The sequence below is a fragment of the Petaurus breviceps genome, unplaced genomic scaffold, assembly GCF_028583685.1.
Source record: "Petaurus breviceps papuanus isolate PSGF00001 unplaced genomic scaffold, PetGlider_PUasm1.0 98, whole genome shotgun sequence".
Taxonomy (NCBI): Eukaryota; Metazoa; Chordata; class Mammalia; order Diprotodontia; family Petauridae; genus Petaurus; species Petaurus breviceps.
In genome coordinates this window covers 8,822,514-8,843,789 of record NW_027187460.1, presented here as the reverse complement: position 1 = coordinate 8,843,789, position 21,276 = coordinate 8,822,514, and the positions used below count along the sequence as shown (strand labels likewise).

Here is a 21,276-nt window from a genome sequence, read left to right as displayed (position 1 = left end):
GTCAGCAAAGGATGGGTCATGGCTAAATGTTCTACAGCCCACCTCCACAGGGAAGTGAAGGAAGAAAAATCCAAACCATCTTCTGTATTGTTTATACATAGGAGATATGCCCTAAACGGCAGCCCTAATTAGTCTGATTAAGTCTCTACAATCATCTCCTAGCACTAGACAAGGGAGATGAAATCAGAGACAACTGATATGTTTAAAATGTGTTTTGAATTAAATAAAAAGAATAAAGAGAACAACTTATACAATACTTTAAACGAAAGCAACGTGGAAAGAATTCAGAATTTTGTTCAATGCATTACAGTGGCCGGTAGCAGAATACATTCATATCATTCCTCTTGACAAGCTGGCAGGAGATTATAGGTACAGAATGAGATATATTACCAGGTATCAACAATGGGTTGGTATGTTTTGCTTACCTGTACTTTTCTATTGCAAGGGTAGTTTCTATCGGGGTCTAGGGATCATCACTAAGAAGTGATAAATAGCAATATTAAAAAAAAGGAATTTTTTATAAAAAATGTATTCCAGAGAGCAAGTACACAAGGGGAATTTTTTTAAATGAGACTTGATGTCTGAGGACCTGGGTACTCCTGTGTACTTTTCATTTAACTTTCTTGTGTAGTGGTGAGTAGATCACTTCTTCATCCAACATGAGGAAGATGGTCTCTAAAGTCCTTTCCAGCTCTACATCAAGAGACCTATGATCCTATGATCTCCAGGTAACTAATTTCCTTCCAAAACTACAGTACACAGAGCTGATATAATAGTCCAGCTGTAGCCTACTAGGATAGTGAAAGGATCATCTGTTTCCTATACCTCTCATTATAGTTTCAGATTGCATTAGCTTTCACAGCTTCCATATCATACTGCTGACTGATAGCAATGTTTGCAGTCCACCAAAGACCCCAAATCTTTTGCAGCCAAACTGATTAGCATGTGCTACCTGCCTCTGCTAAGTGGGAAAGAATTTTTAGCAAGTAGAATAGAAATAGTAAGTGAAACTGTCAACACTGGAATGGGCTACTATGCAATAGTTGTCACTGGTGGTTATCTGGCTGATGTGCAATAGTCACCAGCTGAGAGTGTTGTAGAGGATGTACCTATTTCAAATAACAGTTGGACTAGATCAAGGAGTCTTAACCTGGGATTCATGAACTTGGCATATAATTTTCAGATGTACTTATATCCAAAAACCTCATCATCCTGTAGCCATGATGACCTAGTGATGAGCCTCTCTGAACATAGGTAGACCAGCACTCTCAATAACAGACATGCTTAGTAGTTTTTGACTGATAATTTTTCAAATGCCTAACTGCTAGTTACGAGATGGTGATAATGGTAATCTATTCAGTCAATGCTATACAGAAACCAATACAACTCCCTCATCTAGAACTTTCAAGTCCAATCTTGAACATGTGGGCAAATATAGTTTGTTTCTATTACTTTTTTCCTTTATCAATAAATTATCAACTCAAGATGTTTTACCTATTTGTATTGCCTATTTGCACACCTTTAACAAATCATAATGCCTGCTTGAACTAATGTCATAGTGACTAAAGTAATTTTTCTATAGGACAATGCCAACTTGAGTCAAAGTAAAATGTGATTCATTCTTACCCAGATCAACGATTTTCATTTTAGGAGCTGAAGAAAAATTTTAAAAGAGGGTTTTGGGTTTGGGTAGAAAATAAATACTCAAAATTCATGGTACCAATGTTTCAGCATTTATCTTCCCTCTCCTACATAGTTTTCATGGTTCATCACTGTGTGTTTTAAAAGAAGTTTCATTTTGGTTTGATTATCTCAAAAAAGAAAAGAAAAAAAACCTGAGTCAGAGGGAAGTTAAGTGACTTGCCCATGTCATCATAGTGACTTGATGACAAAGTCAGGACTGGACTTGGTCTCTCAGTGCAGTAGTCTCTCTGGAATGTATGTCACTCTACATTTTTCAAAGCATGATGTTCCCTAGACTGACTCCTATTTTTGAAGGGAAAGAAGTCTTAAACACCAGTAAGACAAAAAAAAATGTTGACTTGATTTGAAATTCAAAAGGCCTGATACACAATTAGTACAGCTTATATGGGCTTCTCCCTGTTCTGGCACCATTAGTATCAACATCAACGCACATTTGCCAAGATTTTTTTTTTTTTGCATGGGCACTGTAAAAGCTACTGCTACAAATACAAATAAGCATAACATGGGCTACTTCTACTGAATGGATGTAGCAATTATTTAAATAAACAGAGCAGAAAGGCAAGTGGTATAAAGCTAAAAGTTTTGGGTTGAGTCAAGTGACTTGGGTTCAAGTCTCAGTGACTCATGTGTACCTTTGGACAAGTCATTTCTTTATTCTGAGTTTCCATGTCTTCATCCATAAAATGATCATCTCTAAGCTATCCTCTAGCTTGAGAATATTATAGATTTATAAGTCTGTATATATAAAAAGGATGAATAGCACAGAAAGCCATGTATGTTAAGTACCAAGTGAAGGGTAAGACTGGACTTGCTGAAGGTCACACAGCTTATAAATAGCAGAGTAAATCCCTAGTGTATGAAGATTGGTAACAACAATGTGATGGGACTGAATCCTATAATATCAACACATTATAACAAGACACTTCTGATTCATCATATTTTCTTTATGCAACATTTTTAATTCCTTAATGAAAAGAAGAAAGGAAAAGAAAATATAAAGACTCAATGCCAAGAGAGAGCATATGTTTTTATTCAAGGATTTCCAATTCTGCATTAATGTCAACACCATTCTCCCATGGGAAGCTTCCTAAAATGGACCCATGGTGTGGATCATGTTGGGGTAGAGGGAGGGAGGCACAATTAAATGTAGATATTTAACTTACCCGCTGTCCTTGAGAACCAGGAAGTCCCTCTTTGCCTTCAGGACCCATTGGACCCTTTAAGAAACAAAACAGGAAATAATAATGGAAAAATAAATAGGAGCCTAGGTATGTATATGTGCATATGTATATACATGTATATTCATGCATATACATGTATATATGTATATTGTGTATATGCGTATGTGTTTTGAAATCACATTTGATTTTTTGGTTGTTGTTCAACATTTCAGTCCTAGATGGAAGTAAATGCCATCCTGTTGTAAATGAGAAAACTGAATAGCAAGGCATTAACAAAATAAAATTTAATAGAGATAAAAGTTAAATTCTACTCTTGGGTTCAAATAATCAACTACAGGATCAGGGAACCACAGATAGAAAACTGTTCATATCAAAAAGTTGATGAGGTTTTCATGGAATGAAAACTAAATATGGAGTTTCATGAAGAGTGGGAGAATACCCATCCCAAGAAGGAAGAATAGAGTCACCCTAAACATCTGGAGTATTGTGTTCAGTTAGGTGCTCATTTTAAGGAGGACACTGAAAAACAAGTGGGGAGAGGACTAGGAATTGAGGATAATTGGATAATGGTTGGATTTAGGCTTTTTAGCCTAAAGAAGCAAAGACAGAGGAGGAGCATGACAGTTTCTTTCAAGTAATGTAGGGACTAACATGAAAAGGGGATTTATTTGCTTGGGGCTAGAGGCCAGGACTAGAAAAAATAGGCTAAAAATTGCAGAGAGATAAAATATCTGTTTAATATAAAACAAAAACTTGACCCATCTCTAAGAGTTTATGTTAAACATCTGGGTGGGGTGGAAGGAAGAATAGATACATGAAGTAATACAGAATAATGGGAGGAAGGAGAGAGCACAGATACTGCAGAGATCAGGAAAGGCTCCAGATAGGAAATGACACCTGAACTTGAAGGGAGTATGGCAGTCAGAGAGGTCAAGTTAAGAAGGGAGTATATTCCAGAACAGAGATGGGATATAGAATGTTAAGTCCAGAGATCATCCAGAAGACCAGACTGGCTGAAACATAGGGTATATGAAGGTGAATAATATGAAATAGTATGGAAAAATTAAGTGGGAGTCAGACTGTAAAGGATTTCAAATAGCAGGCTATTGGAATCACTGAGATTTTTGAATATGGGAATGGGTTATCTACTGGGTTGGTGAGTTTGTTTTTCCTGGAGGTTTTAGTCTTCAAGAAGTTATTGCATAATCACTTATGAGTGATGATATAAAAGAGAATTTCTACATACGTGTATGTTGAACTAGATAACTACAACTTACGTTTTTATAGCACTCTAAAGTTTTCAAGGCACATTGCATTCAATGTTTCATTTCAGCCTCCCAACTACCCTATGAGATAGATGATATATGTATTATTATCATGTTGTAGATAAGGAAACTGAGACTCAGAAAGGTTAAATGATTTCCCCTGAGTCACACAAGGGGGTAAAGTCAAATAATCATACCGGTGTGGAGGTCAGAACTGAAAGTAGACAGCTTCAAAGAGGCAGAATGGAGGAATCTTCCTATTGTGTTCATATGGTTCACTGTGCTCCCCACCCCCCAAAAAATACACAGAAAAAATTCAAATAATAACAGTTCTCTAACAGTTGGGTTTGAAATGTTTTTTCCCCCAACATGCACTGTAAGATACAAAGTATCAGGATTGAATCCAAGTCCCTCCTGATCAAAGGTCCTGTGTTCTTCCTACAATGTGATGTTTACCTCTGAAAATCTTTCTAACTGAGAGACTTAGTGATTATCACTTATGCTAGAGCTCCTTTCAATCAATATGTGTTGTATTTGAAACTGACCATTATAACCATGTGTTCATTTGCCATGGTGTTTGGGAAAAGTGAGAAGAAAACAGGTAGTAATTGTGACAGTAAGGGCATGGTGGTAGAGTCAGGTTGCCATAGGGGATATTTATTTTCTGTCTCCTTTGTGATTACTGTCTTAAGGGCTAGGCAGAGATTGTGGAGGGAGGGTACTAACACTCTGACCAGTTACCCAGTTTTCGAGCATTAATTTTTAAGCATGCTCTGAGATGACTGTTATACTCCAAAGGCAGCATTTGAAGCTATGCAATAAAACCAAAGGATTAAAAGGCATATTGAGTATTGATGATTGCATCTATTATATCCATCTAAATTGATACTTAATTAAATGCCTTCATCCTATATATGAAGAAAGTGAGAAGGTGAAGTGACCATTCTATAATCACATGTATAACAGGTAGCAACGGTAGATCTGTTTTTAAACCCAGATTCTCTGACTCTAAATCCAGTCTTGAATGAGAAAGTTCAAACACCTAACAACTTTAACCATCCCAGACCATGTTTCACATTCCATTCAGCTATTTCAGTCATCTGGCCATGTGTGCATGTTTAATGTTGTTTATCAACATTTTAAAAATTTTAATAAATTTAATATTTATTTTATTATATTTTATATAATATGATTATATAATATTATATAAGAATATTATACAATATATAAAAATAATTTATTATCTAAATAAATTTAAATTTAACAATTAAAATTTATTTTAAAAATATATTTTTAATTAATTTATTCTTAAGAGTAAGCTTTTATAATACTAGTGAACCAGTTGATTAGATTATCTTATCTAACAACCAAACTTCATCTAATGTCACAGGAAGGGATGGAAATTCCCAAATTAACAAATGAAACTCCTATTTTAAGTACTGGAAACCATGCTTCATTTGTAGTCAAAGGAAATATGTGCAAATTAAGGGTCTGACACTTACTATCTATGTGACTCTGGGCAAGTCAATTAACCTTGGTTGAGCTTCAGTTTCCTTACCTGTAAAATGACTGAGTCGGACTACATGATCTTTGAGGCTCTTTTCAGCTCTAAAACTATGATCATATTGTCAACTCAAATGATCCCTTTGCTCCATTCATTCATCCATCCATTCAAAAAAGTAGTTCATAAGCATTTATTATGGTTCTTATGTTGCCAGGATATTTGGGAAATGAAAACATAAATACAAGATAGCAAATGCCATCATAAAGTTCAAACAACTTTTCATAGAATTTTGACATGGTCAGAATGAAATATGATAGGGGCAACTAGGTGGTACAGTGAATAGATCACTGGCCCTGTAATCAGGAGGACCTGAGTTCAAATTCACCCTCAGACACATAACACTTACTTGCTGTGTGACCTTGGGCAAGTCACTTAACCCCAATTGCCCTTCCTTCCCCCCTCCAAAAAGACCAAAAAAAAATTAAATATGATACAAGGTAGAATCTGATAAGAGCATACTAGCAGTATAAATAAAATAAAGTTTGATGAAGCAATGATCATTGTTAATTGAAGGCATCAGATTAGGTTTCCTCATGAAGATGGCATTTGAGGTAAGTTTTGAAGGATAGGTAAGTATGGAGCTGGTTGGGGTGGGGGAATGTTCTAGATAGATGCACCAGTATGGACAAAGAAGAAGTACAAATGCAAAGTATATATTTAGGGAACATAAGGTCAGCAACTCTGTCTGCCTCTCCCTCTTTGTCTAGACTACACAGTATAAATATGAGGAAACAGATTCAGAAAAGGACCTAGAAGGCAATATAGTATACTAGAAAGAAGTCAGAGAACCTGGGTTCAAGTCTCCCCTCTGCCACCTACTTTGTGTATAACCGTAGGCAACTCAACATTCCTGGGTTTCATTTTCCTCATCTTTTAAATGAGTCGATTGGGCAAGCTGGCCTCTAAAGTTCCTTCCAGCTCTACCCAGCTTCATGATACTGTGATATAAGAAGAAATTGCCTAAGGTCAAATAGGTAGTTATTACCAGAAGTGGATTTTCTGATTTAATAGTGTTCTCTCTGCTGCTTTTCTCTGGACCTCAGTTAAAAAAAAAATGAAGGGGTCAGATCATACTATTTTTTAAGGTCAGCAAAGTGATAAAGTGGATAGACCACTGAACCTGGAGTCAGGAATACCTGATTTCAAATATGGTCACAGACATTTAATAGCTGTACAAGGCAAGTCATCTGACCTCCACCTGCCTCAGTTTCCTCATCTGATGATGATGATAGCATTTGTCTCAGAGGGTTGTTGTGAGGATAAAGTGACATAATATTCTTTTTTTTTTTTTAAGCAATCAGGGTTAAGTAACTTGCTCAAGGTTACACGGCCAGTTATTTCTGGGTGTGGTGCTGAGTGTCTGAGCCCGGGATTCGATCTCCAGGTCTTCTCAACACTGGAGCCGGTGCTCTTACTTGCTGTGCTACCTGGCCGCCCCCATAATATTCTTAAAGGGTTTTTTTTTTTTGCAAACTTTAAAGTACCATGTAAACAGTAGCTATGACTATTAGCTATTATTAAAGTCACCGATTCGCTGAGTCACATATTGACACTTTTACTTCATGGCATTCATAGAGCCTTCTTTAGATGAATGGTTGTTAACCCTTTTAAAAATGTAACCAGAAATCATTAGTTTGTTCTTTGTACCTTCTTGCTTAGGACCTTGGCCAGCTGGTCTTTATTGGGGATTCCTTTTTTCTTATAAACTTACCTTAGAACAAGGGAGGGAAGGTCAGCCAGAGGCCTGATTAGATAAGCACCTAGGACACTATTTGGAAATTTAATTCATTCGCCATTTCTTGTCCCAGGTTCTGCAACTCTGAAGTGATTTACTGACCTGCACTTAGCCTCCCTTAAGAAAAAGTCTAAATATATGTCTGTAGAGTCACTCTATCACTCAGTAAGATAAAGGCAACTCCAAAGTGCTTCCCAAAGTATCTGTGGACAGGTGAGGAAATGTTTTTTTGACTCAAATGCCTGCCTGGTAGGTATTTTATCAATGCTGTCACACTAATCCTGGGTTAGAGTGATAAGAAGATAGCCTAATCCAAAATGTTTACCTAAACTCCTATTTTATTATTAAGTGATACCTATTAGACCTTTTTATGTCTCTTTCCCTAGAGCCATCTTGATGTGAAGAAAAGAACCCTGAAGAAATCAAGAGATGTTGGCTCACTCTTGGCCTGGGTATGGTCATGGCTGGCTAGGTGACCCTGAACAGTCCTCTTACTGACTCTGCTTTCAGCATCTTCACCCAAAAAGTGGGAGTAACATCTCATTGTCTAACTCAAATGCTTTTTGTAGTATCAAAGCCCCAGAGGGAGTAGTAAAGTGCTATTCAGATGAACAAGAATGACCTCTGACGTCCTTTCCAACTCTGATGTCCTCTAATTCTACAAAAACGTTCCATAAAGGCAAACAGAGAAAGAGCTTCTTGAAACTCCCAGGGGATCAGACCATTCCAGACAGATACTAAGAGGCCTTACAGATAAAAACAAGTGAATTATATAAGATCAAAATACGAGTAAGCAGAGATGAAAGGATTCAATTCCAAATGTTCTAATTGTAAGTCCCACATTCTTCCTACAACAAGACACTACCTTTAATAAAAGGAAGAGCATAAGAGATCAGAATATAAACTCCCTAAGAGCAGAGACTGCTATGCCATTGTGTTCACATCCCAAGTGTTTAGAACAATAGTTGGCACATGGTAAAAGATGAATAAATGCTGTATTTTTTTCTTGTTTTATTGATGATATGTAATGAGCCCTTTCATTCTTTAAATATAAATTGGTTACAAAATGAAATTATAGAAGTAGACATATATAAGCCACAGTTTGTTTGGATCAGAATGAAAGGAAATTGAATGACTTACTGGTGCTCCTGGAGGACCAGGCAGGCCCTGATGACCACGTGGTCCAGGAGCTCCCTGTTAGAACAATAGAAAATAAATTAAGTAAAAATTACAAAAAATTAAATAAAAATAAAAAGTAGATGCTGGCATTCCTCAATTACACCCCATCCTAGTATGTCATCCAGAGACATTAGGTTCCATAAACAAAGAAGGTCATTGGTACAGAGGCTTGAAGGAGGAAAAGGTAGGATTACAAATATGTGTGGCTACCCTATCTGACAACTAGATTGCTAGCTCCCTGAGAGCAAGAGTCAAATCTAAACTCTGCATCTCCTCTAGCATCAATTACTGTGCTCTGAATAACTACAGGCCTTATTCAGTGTAGTGCATTATAAACAATCAGGGTTAACAATAGGAAGAGTTTCCAAGATCTAAGCCTCCCAAATGGGCAAAGTCAGTAATGAAAGGAAGCTAGGAAGAAACTCAGCAGGGTCCAAGAGCACCCACGCAAGATTTGTTCATTTGTTTCCTTTGCGCCCCAAATGTATTTTTGAAGACACTTGCCCCTACCAGGCCCCTGTCAGCAAACATGCCTTTCAACCAATGACAAAGTCAAGGTCACTTAGCACACTGTCAGTCTCCTTTACTGATTTTATTTTCTGGGGCTAGAATTTTCACCATTATGAAAATAACCCATTTCACCCAAGAGCAGATTAAATCATTTCCACCTTAATCCTGAGTATGCATATCTTTGCAAAACCAATATCCCAACTTAGGGTGTTGAGTCAACCACACTGTCAGTTCCTGCCATTAAGAGAAATAATGTACAAGGGGGAGATAACAATTTCCCTTACTTGTTCTCCTTTCAGGCCCTCCTTCTGTACCTGAAAGATAAAACCAAGAATTGATTGAAGCAAAGGGCTTACTATTCTTTTGGAAATGCTAAACATGCCCAGGATTCACCAGGATCAAAGTCTACTTGGGTTTTCTCTGTTCAGTCCACACAATCACTTGTCTGCCACTCCACATTCTCCATTTCCCAACACTTACTCTTTGCTCTTATTATAACCTGAATTAATGACGTTCCCTGGATTTTTTTCACCCTCCTATAGCTCATTTTTATGACCATACCTATTCCAGGCCAATAGGTGCTCAGATCAAAATGAACTACTGCCTTGGTCCCTTCGTGCTCTCATGGTTTCTTATCCCCATTCTGACTTCCCTTCCTAACTTTGACAAACTCCCTTTTGTACACAATCACTTCAATGACACCTCTCCTTTACCCTGAATCTCTGCTTCCTTGACCTTATAATGTCCCTACCCCCTAAGTACCTAACCTAGATGTTACCAAAGATCATCTACTATCCCCATCCCCAAACAAAATTGCCAAGGGCTGTGGAAGGGAGTTCAGAAATTATGTTGATTGGGTCTACTCCAACTACATCTTATCTGACCTTAGGCACACCTTTATTGCTACCATATCATCTATTTAAATGTTTAGCTCCTAACTCCACCCCCTTTCTTAACTTTATTAGCAAATAGTATTACTTCCTATTTTACTAAGTCTTGTCTTGAGTTTCTTCAGATCTACTACATATGTCAAAATGTCCCTTAGTCTTCTGCATTCCTTCCTCATTCTCCCTGACTTCCTCCTCGTTAAAGTTAACCCATTATGACTTTGTTCTTGATGACTTCTTTCAGGACAGTTCTCTACCAATAGACAGTGCCTGGCATGTAGTAGGCATTTGAGAAATATTTATTGACTGATTAATTGATATTAAATCTGATATTCATTCATCTACTCTTTTTTTTTTCCTTCTCTCCTCTTTCTCCTTTCTTCCCCTCCTGGACTTATAGAAAAGGAGCTAAGCAAATGGGTGGTAGTAAGAAGGAGGCAGATTGTGCTTCAATATAAGGAAATCTGTTAAGCAGGGGAATGGGCAGCTTCTGTCATATCAATTAAGCCTCCCATCACTGAAAACATTCAAGCAAAGGTTGAATGACCAACCTATCAGGAATTCCTGGATGGGCTGTTTTTGATCTAGATAAACCCAAAGGCTTTTTAAGATTTTATGAGTCTAAGATTCTACGGGATCTATGGCTTATCAAGAGACAAGAGGTGAAATTGGCAAAAGATTGGCCCTGGAGTCATAAGTAACTGAGTTCAAATCGTATCTCTGGTGCAAACTAGCTATGTGACCATGGACTTAACCACTCTGTGTCCCAAGTCATTCATTAATAGAAACTATACATAACTTGCCAATCTCTAGTAGAAGTTCCTCTTCAAGTAGTTCTTACCTATCTAAGCTGTCCCCCAACCTCAACCCTCACCCCAAAGACAAAAGTACTTACCACAGAGCCTGGTATACCAGGTGGTCCAGGTGGTCCAACTTCACCCTGTGTAATGGAACAAATCATTTGAGAGTAATTGTTGATGTCTCTGTTAAATTTCATCCTTCTCTTTTTTTTTTTTTTGCTGAATTGTATGCACGTTTTATCTCTTCAACAAAACTGTATACCTGACAGCCCAGAATATAGTCCTCTATTTCTATCTTTCAAAACCATTGAGCACTGATTAAGAATGCTTGCCATTGTGCCACATACACTCTTTGTTCAAGCTCACAAACTAGTTAAAAGACAAACTAGGAACCAAGCCAAGTCTACTGACTATATAACTATTCCACCTGTTAGTGACGTTGTAGAGGGGACTCCAAAGATCCCTAATGTCTCCCTTCCAATGTGAAGAACTGATGATTCTAAGATTCCCCAATTTTATGCTTATTCAGTGGATGGTAGACCAAATGTCTCCGCTCTCACTAGGACTTTGGGCATGTCAGGCCTTTTAAGTATTGCAAAGTGTAAACCAATCTGTTCTGGTCAGTCAAAAAGAACTCAGAGTACATTATAGTGAACAGGTCAACTTAATAAGTCACTTATTCAATACTAATTTCTTAGGATATGCAGTCAATAAAATTTAATTCTTAATTCAGTTTAAAACTATGGGTCAATCATAGATTGAAAGCTTAGGAGGGACCTCAGAGGCTACTATTCAATATCTCTCATGTTAAATATGAGGAAACTGAGACGTATGAGCATGAAAGCACTTGTCCAAGATCATAAAGGTAGTAAATAGTCCAACGTCATCAAGGTAGCAAATGTCAAAATTAGGGTTTCATATTTAAGGCTGGAAGGAACTCTGGCAGTAATCTAGTCGAAGTTACTCAGTGAACAGATTAGAAAATTGAGTCCTTGAGAGATTAAGTGGCATGTCATAAGAGTACAAGTTCTTTGAGAGTACAGATAATTTTTGCTTTTTCTTTGTCACTCCATTGCTTAATCTAGTACCTGGTACCTACCAAATATTTAATAAATGCTTGTTGATTCATCAACCAAGGTCAGTCAAGTGGCAGAGCAAGGATCTGATCTCAGGTCTTCTGACTGTAAGTTTAGCACTTTTCTACTGTACTACGCTGCCTCCCCTAATATTGGGCATCTTAGTGTTGTTCATCATGTAAGTTGGTAAATGACTGAATTCTGGGCTCTGCTCTACTCCTTTTCTGAACTTCCACTTACTTTTAATATATCTTCTGACTCTGAAATTCTGTGACTTACCAAAGACTGTAGGTTACATTAGATAGGATAAAGTGCCTTCCCAAACTCACATTCTGTGATTCCACGATGTTCTCTCAAAGAGTTAATGACAGTGAAACTTAAAACCTGAAAGGTTCTAGTATGTTTCCAGAATGTCATTAGAAGGCATTTTTCAGCATCTGTTTTATGATAAGCAATAATGCCTCATCTGTTTCCCCAAGCGAGAGGAAGAACCAAAATGTTCAAAATGGCAGAGTACTTGGAAGTCAATTTGAAAAGGCACAGTAATGTAAAATGTAACAGGAACCAGGGTAATTGCCTCTTTGGTTTTCAACCTTCAAGTATCATTCCCTCTCTACTTAGTGACTCGAAGTGAAATAGCTTCTTTTAGGGTTTTGCATTCCCTGTCAAGTAACTGCTTAGAGTATATTAAAAACCTGACACCAGCCTGGAGAGGTATCATGAGTCTCTAGTTTTAATAGCTATTTTAAAAATAACAATGTAAGACACATCCCTAAAAATACCTTGTAAGAGCAGTGGATAATTAAACAGAGGTAGAAGGAGACAGGGGGGAGGTTGAAGGGAATGGAAACATTTCCAGTTCCTATTCTTACACCAGTGGGGTTTTTCTGATTGTATGCTGATAGCATCTCTACTAACCTCCTTCTTATATGCTGGCTTGTGGCATGGAGGTGCTCCTGGCTTTGTAAAGACTATGTTGTTGGACTGGCAGGGTTCAAATACAGGCCTCCAGGGGCCGATGGGGCTGTTGTCTGGAGACCAGTCTATCTGAACAGAAAAGTTTGCCCTAAGAGTTCTGGTCACCACATTGTATGTTTTTGGTTTGGTTTTGCTTTTACATTCAAAGCAACTCATTATGGCTGCCTAGAGAGGTATGGCGAGAAAAATGAATAATAATAATCAATCAATTAATAAATGTTTATTTATTACATGCCTGCTATGTGCCAGGCACTCTGTTGAGCACTGTGGATAAAAAGAAAAAAGAAAAAAGACAATCCTTGCCCTCAAGGAGCTTACAATCTAATGACTTAATAATTGTTGTTGTTGAGTCATTTCAGTCACATCCAACTCTTCATGACCCCATTTGGTGTTTTCTTGGCCAAGATACCACAGTGGTTTACCATTTCCTTCTCCAGTTCATTTTACAGGCAAGGATACAGAGGCAAACAAAGTTAAGTGACTTGCCCAGGATTACACTGCTAGTGTCTGAGGCCAGATTTGAACTCATGAAGATAAGTCTTCCTGATTCCAAGCTCAGTGCTCTATCCATGGCACCACCTAGCTTGCTCAAATAATAATAATAACAACAATAGTAGGAATAATAAAATAACATTTCTATAGTGCTCTATAATTTGTGAAGTAAATTAAATTTATGAGATTTCCATTGGTGGAAAGTATACTAACACCTGGTAAAACCACAGATCTGATGTTTACTAAGAAATACATGGTCTGACATTGACTTTTATGTGAACTCAGTTTTAAAAATGACATTTTTATCTCCTTCTTCACAGAGTTGTAGTGAGAAGATTCCGGCTATAAACACTTCTATACCATAGAAATGTGGGATAAAGATTTTTTCTCAGTTCTTTGCAAATAGTAGGCATTTAATAATAACCATGTGGTATGATAGAATGAGTAATTTTATTAGAGTCAGAGGAAATGAGTTCAACACTCTGCTCAGCCTTCCTTTCTCATGTGTTCTAAGGTGAGTCATTTAGCTTCTTGGACCCCAATTTCCCCATCTGTAAAATGAGGATTTCAGACTAGATGATTTTTAAAGCATCTTTTCATTCTTAATCCTATGAATGCTACTGAACTGAAATTGGTCTCATTCCTTTTAACACAGCAGCATTCTTTCTTCTGGGTTCAAAAAGTATACTTTAACCTAGGGGTTTTGATTTTTCAAAGCCCCATTTTTACTATGTCTAGCCAAATGTCTGTGAGTCAGAATCATATGGCAGGAAGAACATTGGGCTAAGAGTCAGCAGACTTAGATTTGGGCTCCAGGTTTTAAATTTACTAGTTGAATAACTGTGCTAATGTTACTTAGCCTCTCCAAGGTCCAGTGTTATTTTTCTCATCTGTAAATTGGGATTATACTTCTGCTACCTACTTCAGGGTGTGATTTTTTTTAGAATTTAATATAAAGAACTAATTAAACCCATTTCACCAAAAACAAGGTTTTCCATGAGTTAGCTCTGCTTACCTTTTCTCCTTGGAGACCAGCTACACCTGGAGTGCCTGGACTGCCCTATAGGAAGGAGAGCATTAAACTTATTTTGGGGAAGATAAAGGAGTAATTTTATTATAGCATGAAGTGACTTCAGACCTAATGACTAGCAACCATTGCATGAAGCCCAATGGCTCCAATAGCAGAGTGAATTTGTGATAAGACTGCAAGGCAGAGAAATAACACAGTATGACATACAGAATTGGGAGCATTTCTGGCATCAGTCAGAGGTCACACTGCCCTTTGTACTGAGAAAACAAAGGTTATGACCAACATGGTACATCTGCGTCTCTCCAGGGCTTCCCAGTGATGACTATAGAAATGTTTATCCTCTAATCTCAACCTTGATTTTTAAGATTCTCCCTCTAAGTTGATTTTTTTCTTCTTTTTTCTCCCTCTCACAGACCACTCATAGAAACCTGAGATCATGACATTTGGATAGGGTGGTTGAGAAAGTGGTTACAGATACCAGTATTAATAAATATTCACCAGGTATAACATTATGGATAGGCAAAATATGTGGTTATGTCTAAGTTGTGATGTAAGTGGTACTTAAGTTCCTTTTGGAACAAATAATTTACCTCTTGGACATCCATGTTCCTGAAATTCCCACTATATTCTCTCCTTTGTATTAAAGATGCAGAATTGCAATTTTATTTCATACAAGTCTTAGGTGGAATAATTCAAAGACTTATCACTTAAAAAAGGGCAGCAGATCCACACAAGTAAGGAAAAGGATAAAGTTAACTGGGATACCTGTACTACACATCAAACAGGGTTGCTACCATTTGTAGACATAAAAGACACTTTTAGTTTAGAGAAAAACTCATGATGTCTACCCTGTTCCTACAGTCTCTCTTGCCAGATACCAGCTTCTCCTTCCCACTATTTAGCCATCATGGGAAGACTGGAAACTTAGTCCAGAGGTTATGTACCTGCTTTCCTTCTTCTCCAGGCTTCCCAGGGAATCCGTCTAAGCCTCGCTCTCCCTGACAAAGCAAAAGAGAAACAATTAACAATGCTGCCACAGAGGACATAATTCAGTAGCCATTATTATGGTTTTAAATCAATATAACAAACATGCATTAAGCAGTGCTGTCCCAGGTGTGGAAGAGACATAAAGTTTAGATAATGTATGGCTTCTGCCCTGAACAACACCATGGTCTAGGAGTCACTCTAGTCTATTGTGATGTAACTTCAAAAAAAAGCATGTTACTTTTCTTCAGTACTTTAAGGAGACCCGATAAGGGAAAGAGTTCCTTGGCAAAGGATTACAATTCCGCCATGTTTTAGGAAATTGTCTTTATCTGAAAAGTTCATTAACCTATAGCCTGGCTCTTAGCCTGTTTCATATCTCCACTACTAACTGTAAGAGATTTGTTGGAGAATAGAAGTGAGGTTGCATATAGCCTTTTCTGTGCCTGACCTTGGAAGTTTTCAAGTTCCTATACGTTTTACTAACTTAAAAGAAGCCACTTCCTTAGTGCACCTGGGCAGAGGTTTTCACTTACAAATGATTTTACTAGATATTACTGGGGGAAAGATGATCAAATGAACTTATAAAGGATGGAATTGCCTAGTCGCAGATGAGGTGAATCTTACCCCCAAATTCCTTCAATCTAGTAACAATAAATTTATATAACTTCCTGAACAAACTGCCCCATTCCAATCTAAAGAGCATCAGGACTTAAGTCATGACATGCTGTGTGAGAACAAAGACCTGAAACCTGGCTTATCCTCTCCCAAACCCACCTTCTCATTCCTTTTTATTCCCACTATAGTTTCTGTGGCTTTCTGTAGTCAGTGCTTTCAGATTATTATCATTACCTCGCAATAGAAAATTTCCATCAATCAAAAGTAAAGGAAGAACTAATGATTCCCTATTAATTCTAGGATCAAATGCCAACTCTTTTGTTTGGCATTTAAAAAGCCTTTCAAAAACTGGCTCCAACCTAACTTTCCAAGCTTATTATACATTACTTGCCTTCATGTATTCTTTACTCCTGACAAATCGTCCTTCTTGATTTTGTTCACAAGCTATGTTCTATATCCTGACTCTGCACCTTTGATGTCTGCCCTCCATATCTGCTTTTTAAAATTGATAATTTTATTCAAAGCTCAGCTTATAAATCACAAGACTTTTTCTGATCCTCCTAACTCCTACTCTCTCCCCTCCAAAAAATTACCTTGCATTCATCTTGTGAAAATTCATATACTCAAATATACTTTGTGCATTTCATAATACTCATTTATATATGTTATCTCCTCTTAAAGAATTTAAGCTCCTCCAGGGCACAAATAAAATCATTTTGTCTTTGTATTTCCAGGGCCCAGCACATTGTGGTTGTTTAATAAATGCTTATTTAGAGATGGAGCCAGATTGTGGAGAAAAGCCAGGAAGTTGCCTAAGCTCTCCCCAGTATCCCTCAGAAACATTAAATCAAGCCTCTAAATGTTTTCTGGAGTGACAGAACCTACAAAAATATAGAGTGAAACAATTTTCCAGCTTAAGATAACTTAGAAGGACTTCAGGAAAGATTTGTCTCACTTGAGTAAAAGGGAAGCTCAGCCCAGAGCAGATGGTGTCTAGGCAAGCCAGGAGGAGACTCTTTGCCACAGCACAGCTCAGCAACTGAGGCCCCTCTGTCCTGGATCAATAGGACAGTGGCAAAGCAGGCCAACTGTGAAGCCTCCAGCCCCAGTGCAGCAAATTGCCAGTCCTAGAATCAAGGGCATGATAGGTGTGACTAGGTTGGGCCAACCCAGTGCAGCGTGCAAGCTACCAGCATCTGAGACCCAGGCCCAGAAAGCCAGTGACCAGACCCCCAACACAATAAGCTTGGGATAGTGCTTTCTGTTCCCTAGGAGCAGAGATTAACTTTAAAAGGCACAAAATAGGTTGAAAATAAGCAAAAAACAGAAAAAAGAGTTCTGAAAAGCTACTATGGCCATAGGGAGGAACAAAGCACACTCAGAAGAGAACAATAATGTCAGTATGCCTACATGTGAAAGCTCAAAAGGGAATATAAATTCATCTCAAGCCTAAAAAGCCATCTTGGAAGAGTTAAAAAAATTTTTTTAATTGAATAAGAGAGGTAGAAGAAAAATTGGGAAAAGAAAAGGGAGGTATTTAAGAGAGAGTCAACAGTTTGAAAAAGGAAGGACAAAAATTGAATGTAGAAAACAATTTCTTCAAAAATACAATTGGGCAAAAGAGAAAAAAAAATCCATTGAAGAAAACAACTCCTTAAAAAGTAAAAATGGTCAAGTGGAAAAGGAGGTACAAAAGCTCAATGAAGAAAATAATTCCTTAAACATTAGAATTGGGCAAATGGAAGCTAATGACTCTGAGATATCACGAATCAGTCAAACAAAATCAAAAGAGTGAAAAAATAGAAGAAAATATAAACTACCTCATGGAAAGAACAACTGACCTGGAAATAATTAAAGGTCCAGGAGAAATAATTAAAGAATTATTGGATTACCTGAAAGTTGAGAGAGAGAGACAGAGAGACAGAGACAGAGAGAAAGAGACAGAGAGACAGAGACAAAGACAGAGAGAGAGAGAGAGAGAGAGAGAGAGAGAGAGAGAGAGAGAGCACTTGAACAGCATCTTAGAATCTTTCACAAAATTATCAAAGAAAACTGTCCTGATATCCTAGAATGATAGAAGGACAGGGTAAAATGGTCACTGAAAGAATCCACTGATAACCTTCTGAAAGATATCCCAAAATTAAAATTCCAAGGACTATTGCAGTTAGATCCCAGAATTATCAGGTCAAAGAGAAAATGTGGCAAGCATCCAGAAAGAAACAATTCAAATACCAAGAAGTCACTGTCAGGATCACACAGAATCTAGGAGCTTCTACATTAAAGGATAGGAAGGCTTGGAATATCATACCAGAAGGCAAAGGAACTTGGATTAAAACCAAGAATCAACTATCCAGCAAAATCGAGCATAATATTTCAGGGGACAATATGGACATTCAATGAAATAGGGGACTTTCAAACTTTTTTGATGAAAAGACCAGAGTTGAACAGAAAACTTGATTTTCAAATACAAGACTCAAGAGAAACATAAAAAGTAAAGAACAAAGAAACATGTTATTGAATAAGGTTAAATTGTTTACAACCCTACATGAGAAGATGGCACTTGGAACTCTTGAGAACTATATTTCTATTAGGGAAATTAGAAGAAGTTTACATCAGCAGAGGATGTGGGTATATGCTGAATTTGATGTTATGATACAAAAAGAGGTGAAAAAAGGACTGAACTGGGAGAAGAAGAAAGGGGGAGGAAGAATAGGGTAAATTACAACAATGAAGATGTTCAAAAGCCCTCTTCAAGTAGAGGGAAAGAAAGGAGGTTAGGTAAACTTTGAAATTTACTCTCATCAGATTGATTTATCTCAAAGAGGGAATCACATAAACATTCAGTTGAATATAGAAATCTATCTTACTCTACAGGGAAGTAGGAGAGAAAGGGGAAAGAAAAGGAAGGAGGACTGATAGAAGGGAGGGAAAATTGAGAGGCAGTGGTCAGATGCAAAAAAAAATGTAAGAAAAGACAGGGTGAAAAGAAAGAGAAAAGTAGAAACAGAGGGAAAAATTGGATGGAGGGAAATGCACAGCTAGTAATCATAACTGTGAATGGCAATGGGAATGGGATGAACTCCCCCATAAAACAGAACAGTGGACTAAAAACCAGAATTCTAGAATGTTTTATTTACAAGAAACATACTTGAGGAAGAAACACAGAGTAAAGGTAAAAATCTGGTGCAGCATAAATTATGCTTCAGATGAAGTTAAAAAGAAAACAAAGCATGGGTCGAAATCCTGATCTCACACACAGCAAAAGCAAAAAAAAAAAAAAAAGATCTAATTAAAAGTGGTAAGGAAGGAAAATACATATTGCTAAAAATTATCATAGGCAATGAAGTCATATCAGTGCTAAACATATATTCACCAATTGATATATCATCCAAATTCTTAGAGGAGAAGTTAAGTGAATTACAGGAAGAAAGAGACAGCAAAACCATACTAGAGGAGACCTCAACCTCCCCCCTCTCAGAAGTAGATAAAGCTGAACACAAAATAAAAAAGAAAGAAGTTAAGGAGGTGAATAGAATTTCAGAAAAGTTAGATATTATAGACCTCTGAAGAAAACTGAATGGGGATAGAAAGGAATATATTCTTCCTTTTCCTCAATGGTACATGGCATCTGTGCAAAAATTGACCATGTATTAGCGCATAAAAATCTCATAATAAAATGCAAAAAGGCAGAAATATTAAATGTATCCTTTCATGGTCCAACAAAAATTACATGTAATAAAGGGTAATGTAAAAATAGATTAAAATTATTTGGAAACCAAATAATCTATTCCCAAAGAGTGAGTGGGTCAAACAACAAAACAGAAACAATCAATAACTTCATCCAAGGCAATGACAATAATGAGACAACATATTAAAATTATGGAATGGATCCAAAGCAGTACTTAGGGGGAAATTTTATATTTCTAAACATTTACATGAATAAAATAGAGAAAGAGGAGATTAATGAATTAGGCATACAACTAAGTAAAGCTAGAAAAAGAACAAATGGGGGTGGGGGCAGCTAGGTGGCACAGTGAATAGAGCACTGGCCCTGGATTCAGGAGGGCTTGAGTTCAAATTTGGCTGCAGACACTTAACACAAAAACTGGCTATGTGACCTTGGGCAAGTCACTTAACCCCAATTGCCCTCCAAAAAGCAAAAGAAAGAGAGAGAGAGAGAGAAGAAAAAGGAACAAATGGAAAATCCCTAACTAAATACTAAATTAGAAATTCTGAAAATCAAAGCAGAAATCAATAAAACTGAAAGAAAACTATTGAAATAATAAATAAAACTAAGATCTGATTTTATGAAAAAAACCAAAACAGATAAACCTTTGGAAAATTTGATTTATTAAAAAATGAAAGAAAGCAAAATGACCATTATCAAAAATGAAAAGGGTGAATTTACCACCAATAAAGAGGAAATTATAGCAAAAATTGGAAGCTATTTTGCTCAACTATATGCCAATAAATCTGCCAATTTAAGTGAAATGGATGGATATTTACAGAAATAAAAATTGCCCAGATAAAGATAAGAGGATATAAAATATTTAAATAACCCCAATGGAGGGGGGGGGGAGCAGGAAATAAACAAGTTATCAAGGAAATCCTTAAGAATAAATCTCCAGCGCCAGGTGGATTTACAAGTCAATTCTACCAAACATTTAAAGAACAAATAATTCCAATATTATATGAACTATTTGGAAAAATAGACTAAGGAGTCCTACCAAATTCATTTTTATGACACAAACATGGTGCTGATATCTAAACTAGGAAGAGCCAAAACAGAGAAAGAAAATTATAGACCAATTTCCCTAATGAATATTGATGCAAAATTTTTAAATAAAATATTAGCAAACAGACTACAGCAAATTATCACCAGGATAATTCACTATGGCAGGTGGCATTTACACCATAAGTGCAGAACTGGTTCAATATTAGAAAAACTACCAGCATAACTGACCACATCAATAACACAGCTGCCAGAAATCATGATTATCTCAATAAATGCAGAAAAAGCTTTGATAAAATACAGCAACCATTCCTATTAAAAACACTGGAGCATTGGAAAAAACTGAGTTTACCTTAAAATGATAAGTAGTACCTATCTAAAACCCTCAGCAAGGATTATTGGTATTGGAGATAAGTTAGTAGCTTGCCCAATAATATCAGGGTGAAATAAGGATACCCATTATCACCACTATTATTCAATGTTATACTAGAAACGTTTGCTTTAGCAGTAAGAGAAGAAAAAGAAATTGAAGGAATTAAAA

At 36.9% G+C, this 21,276-nt stretch overlaps 1 protein-coding gene across 1 annotated transcript in view; it reads right to left on the bottom strand.

The window, feature by feature from the left end:
* COL22A1 (collagen type XXII alpha 1 chain) overlaps positions 1–21,276 on the bottom strand; it is a 630,085-nt gene that overhangs the window by 263,079 nt on the left and 345,730 nt on the right. The window contains exons 18-23 of the mRNA XM_069081305.1: positions 15,346–15,399; positions 14,387–14,431; positions 10,921–10,965; positions 9,423–9,452; positions 8,590–8,643; positions 2,868–2,921 (exon numbers count right to left, since the gene is read on the bottom strand). Of these exons, the coding sequence (XP_068937406.1) occupies positions 2,868–2,921; positions 8,590–8,643; positions 9,423–9,452; positions 10,921–10,965; positions 14,387–14,431; positions 15,346–15,399 (282 nt within the window). The remainder of the gene's footprint in view (positions 1–2,867; positions 2,922–8,589; positions 8,644–9,422; positions 9,453–10,920; positions 10,966–14,386; positions 14,432–15,345; positions 15,400–21,276) is intronic.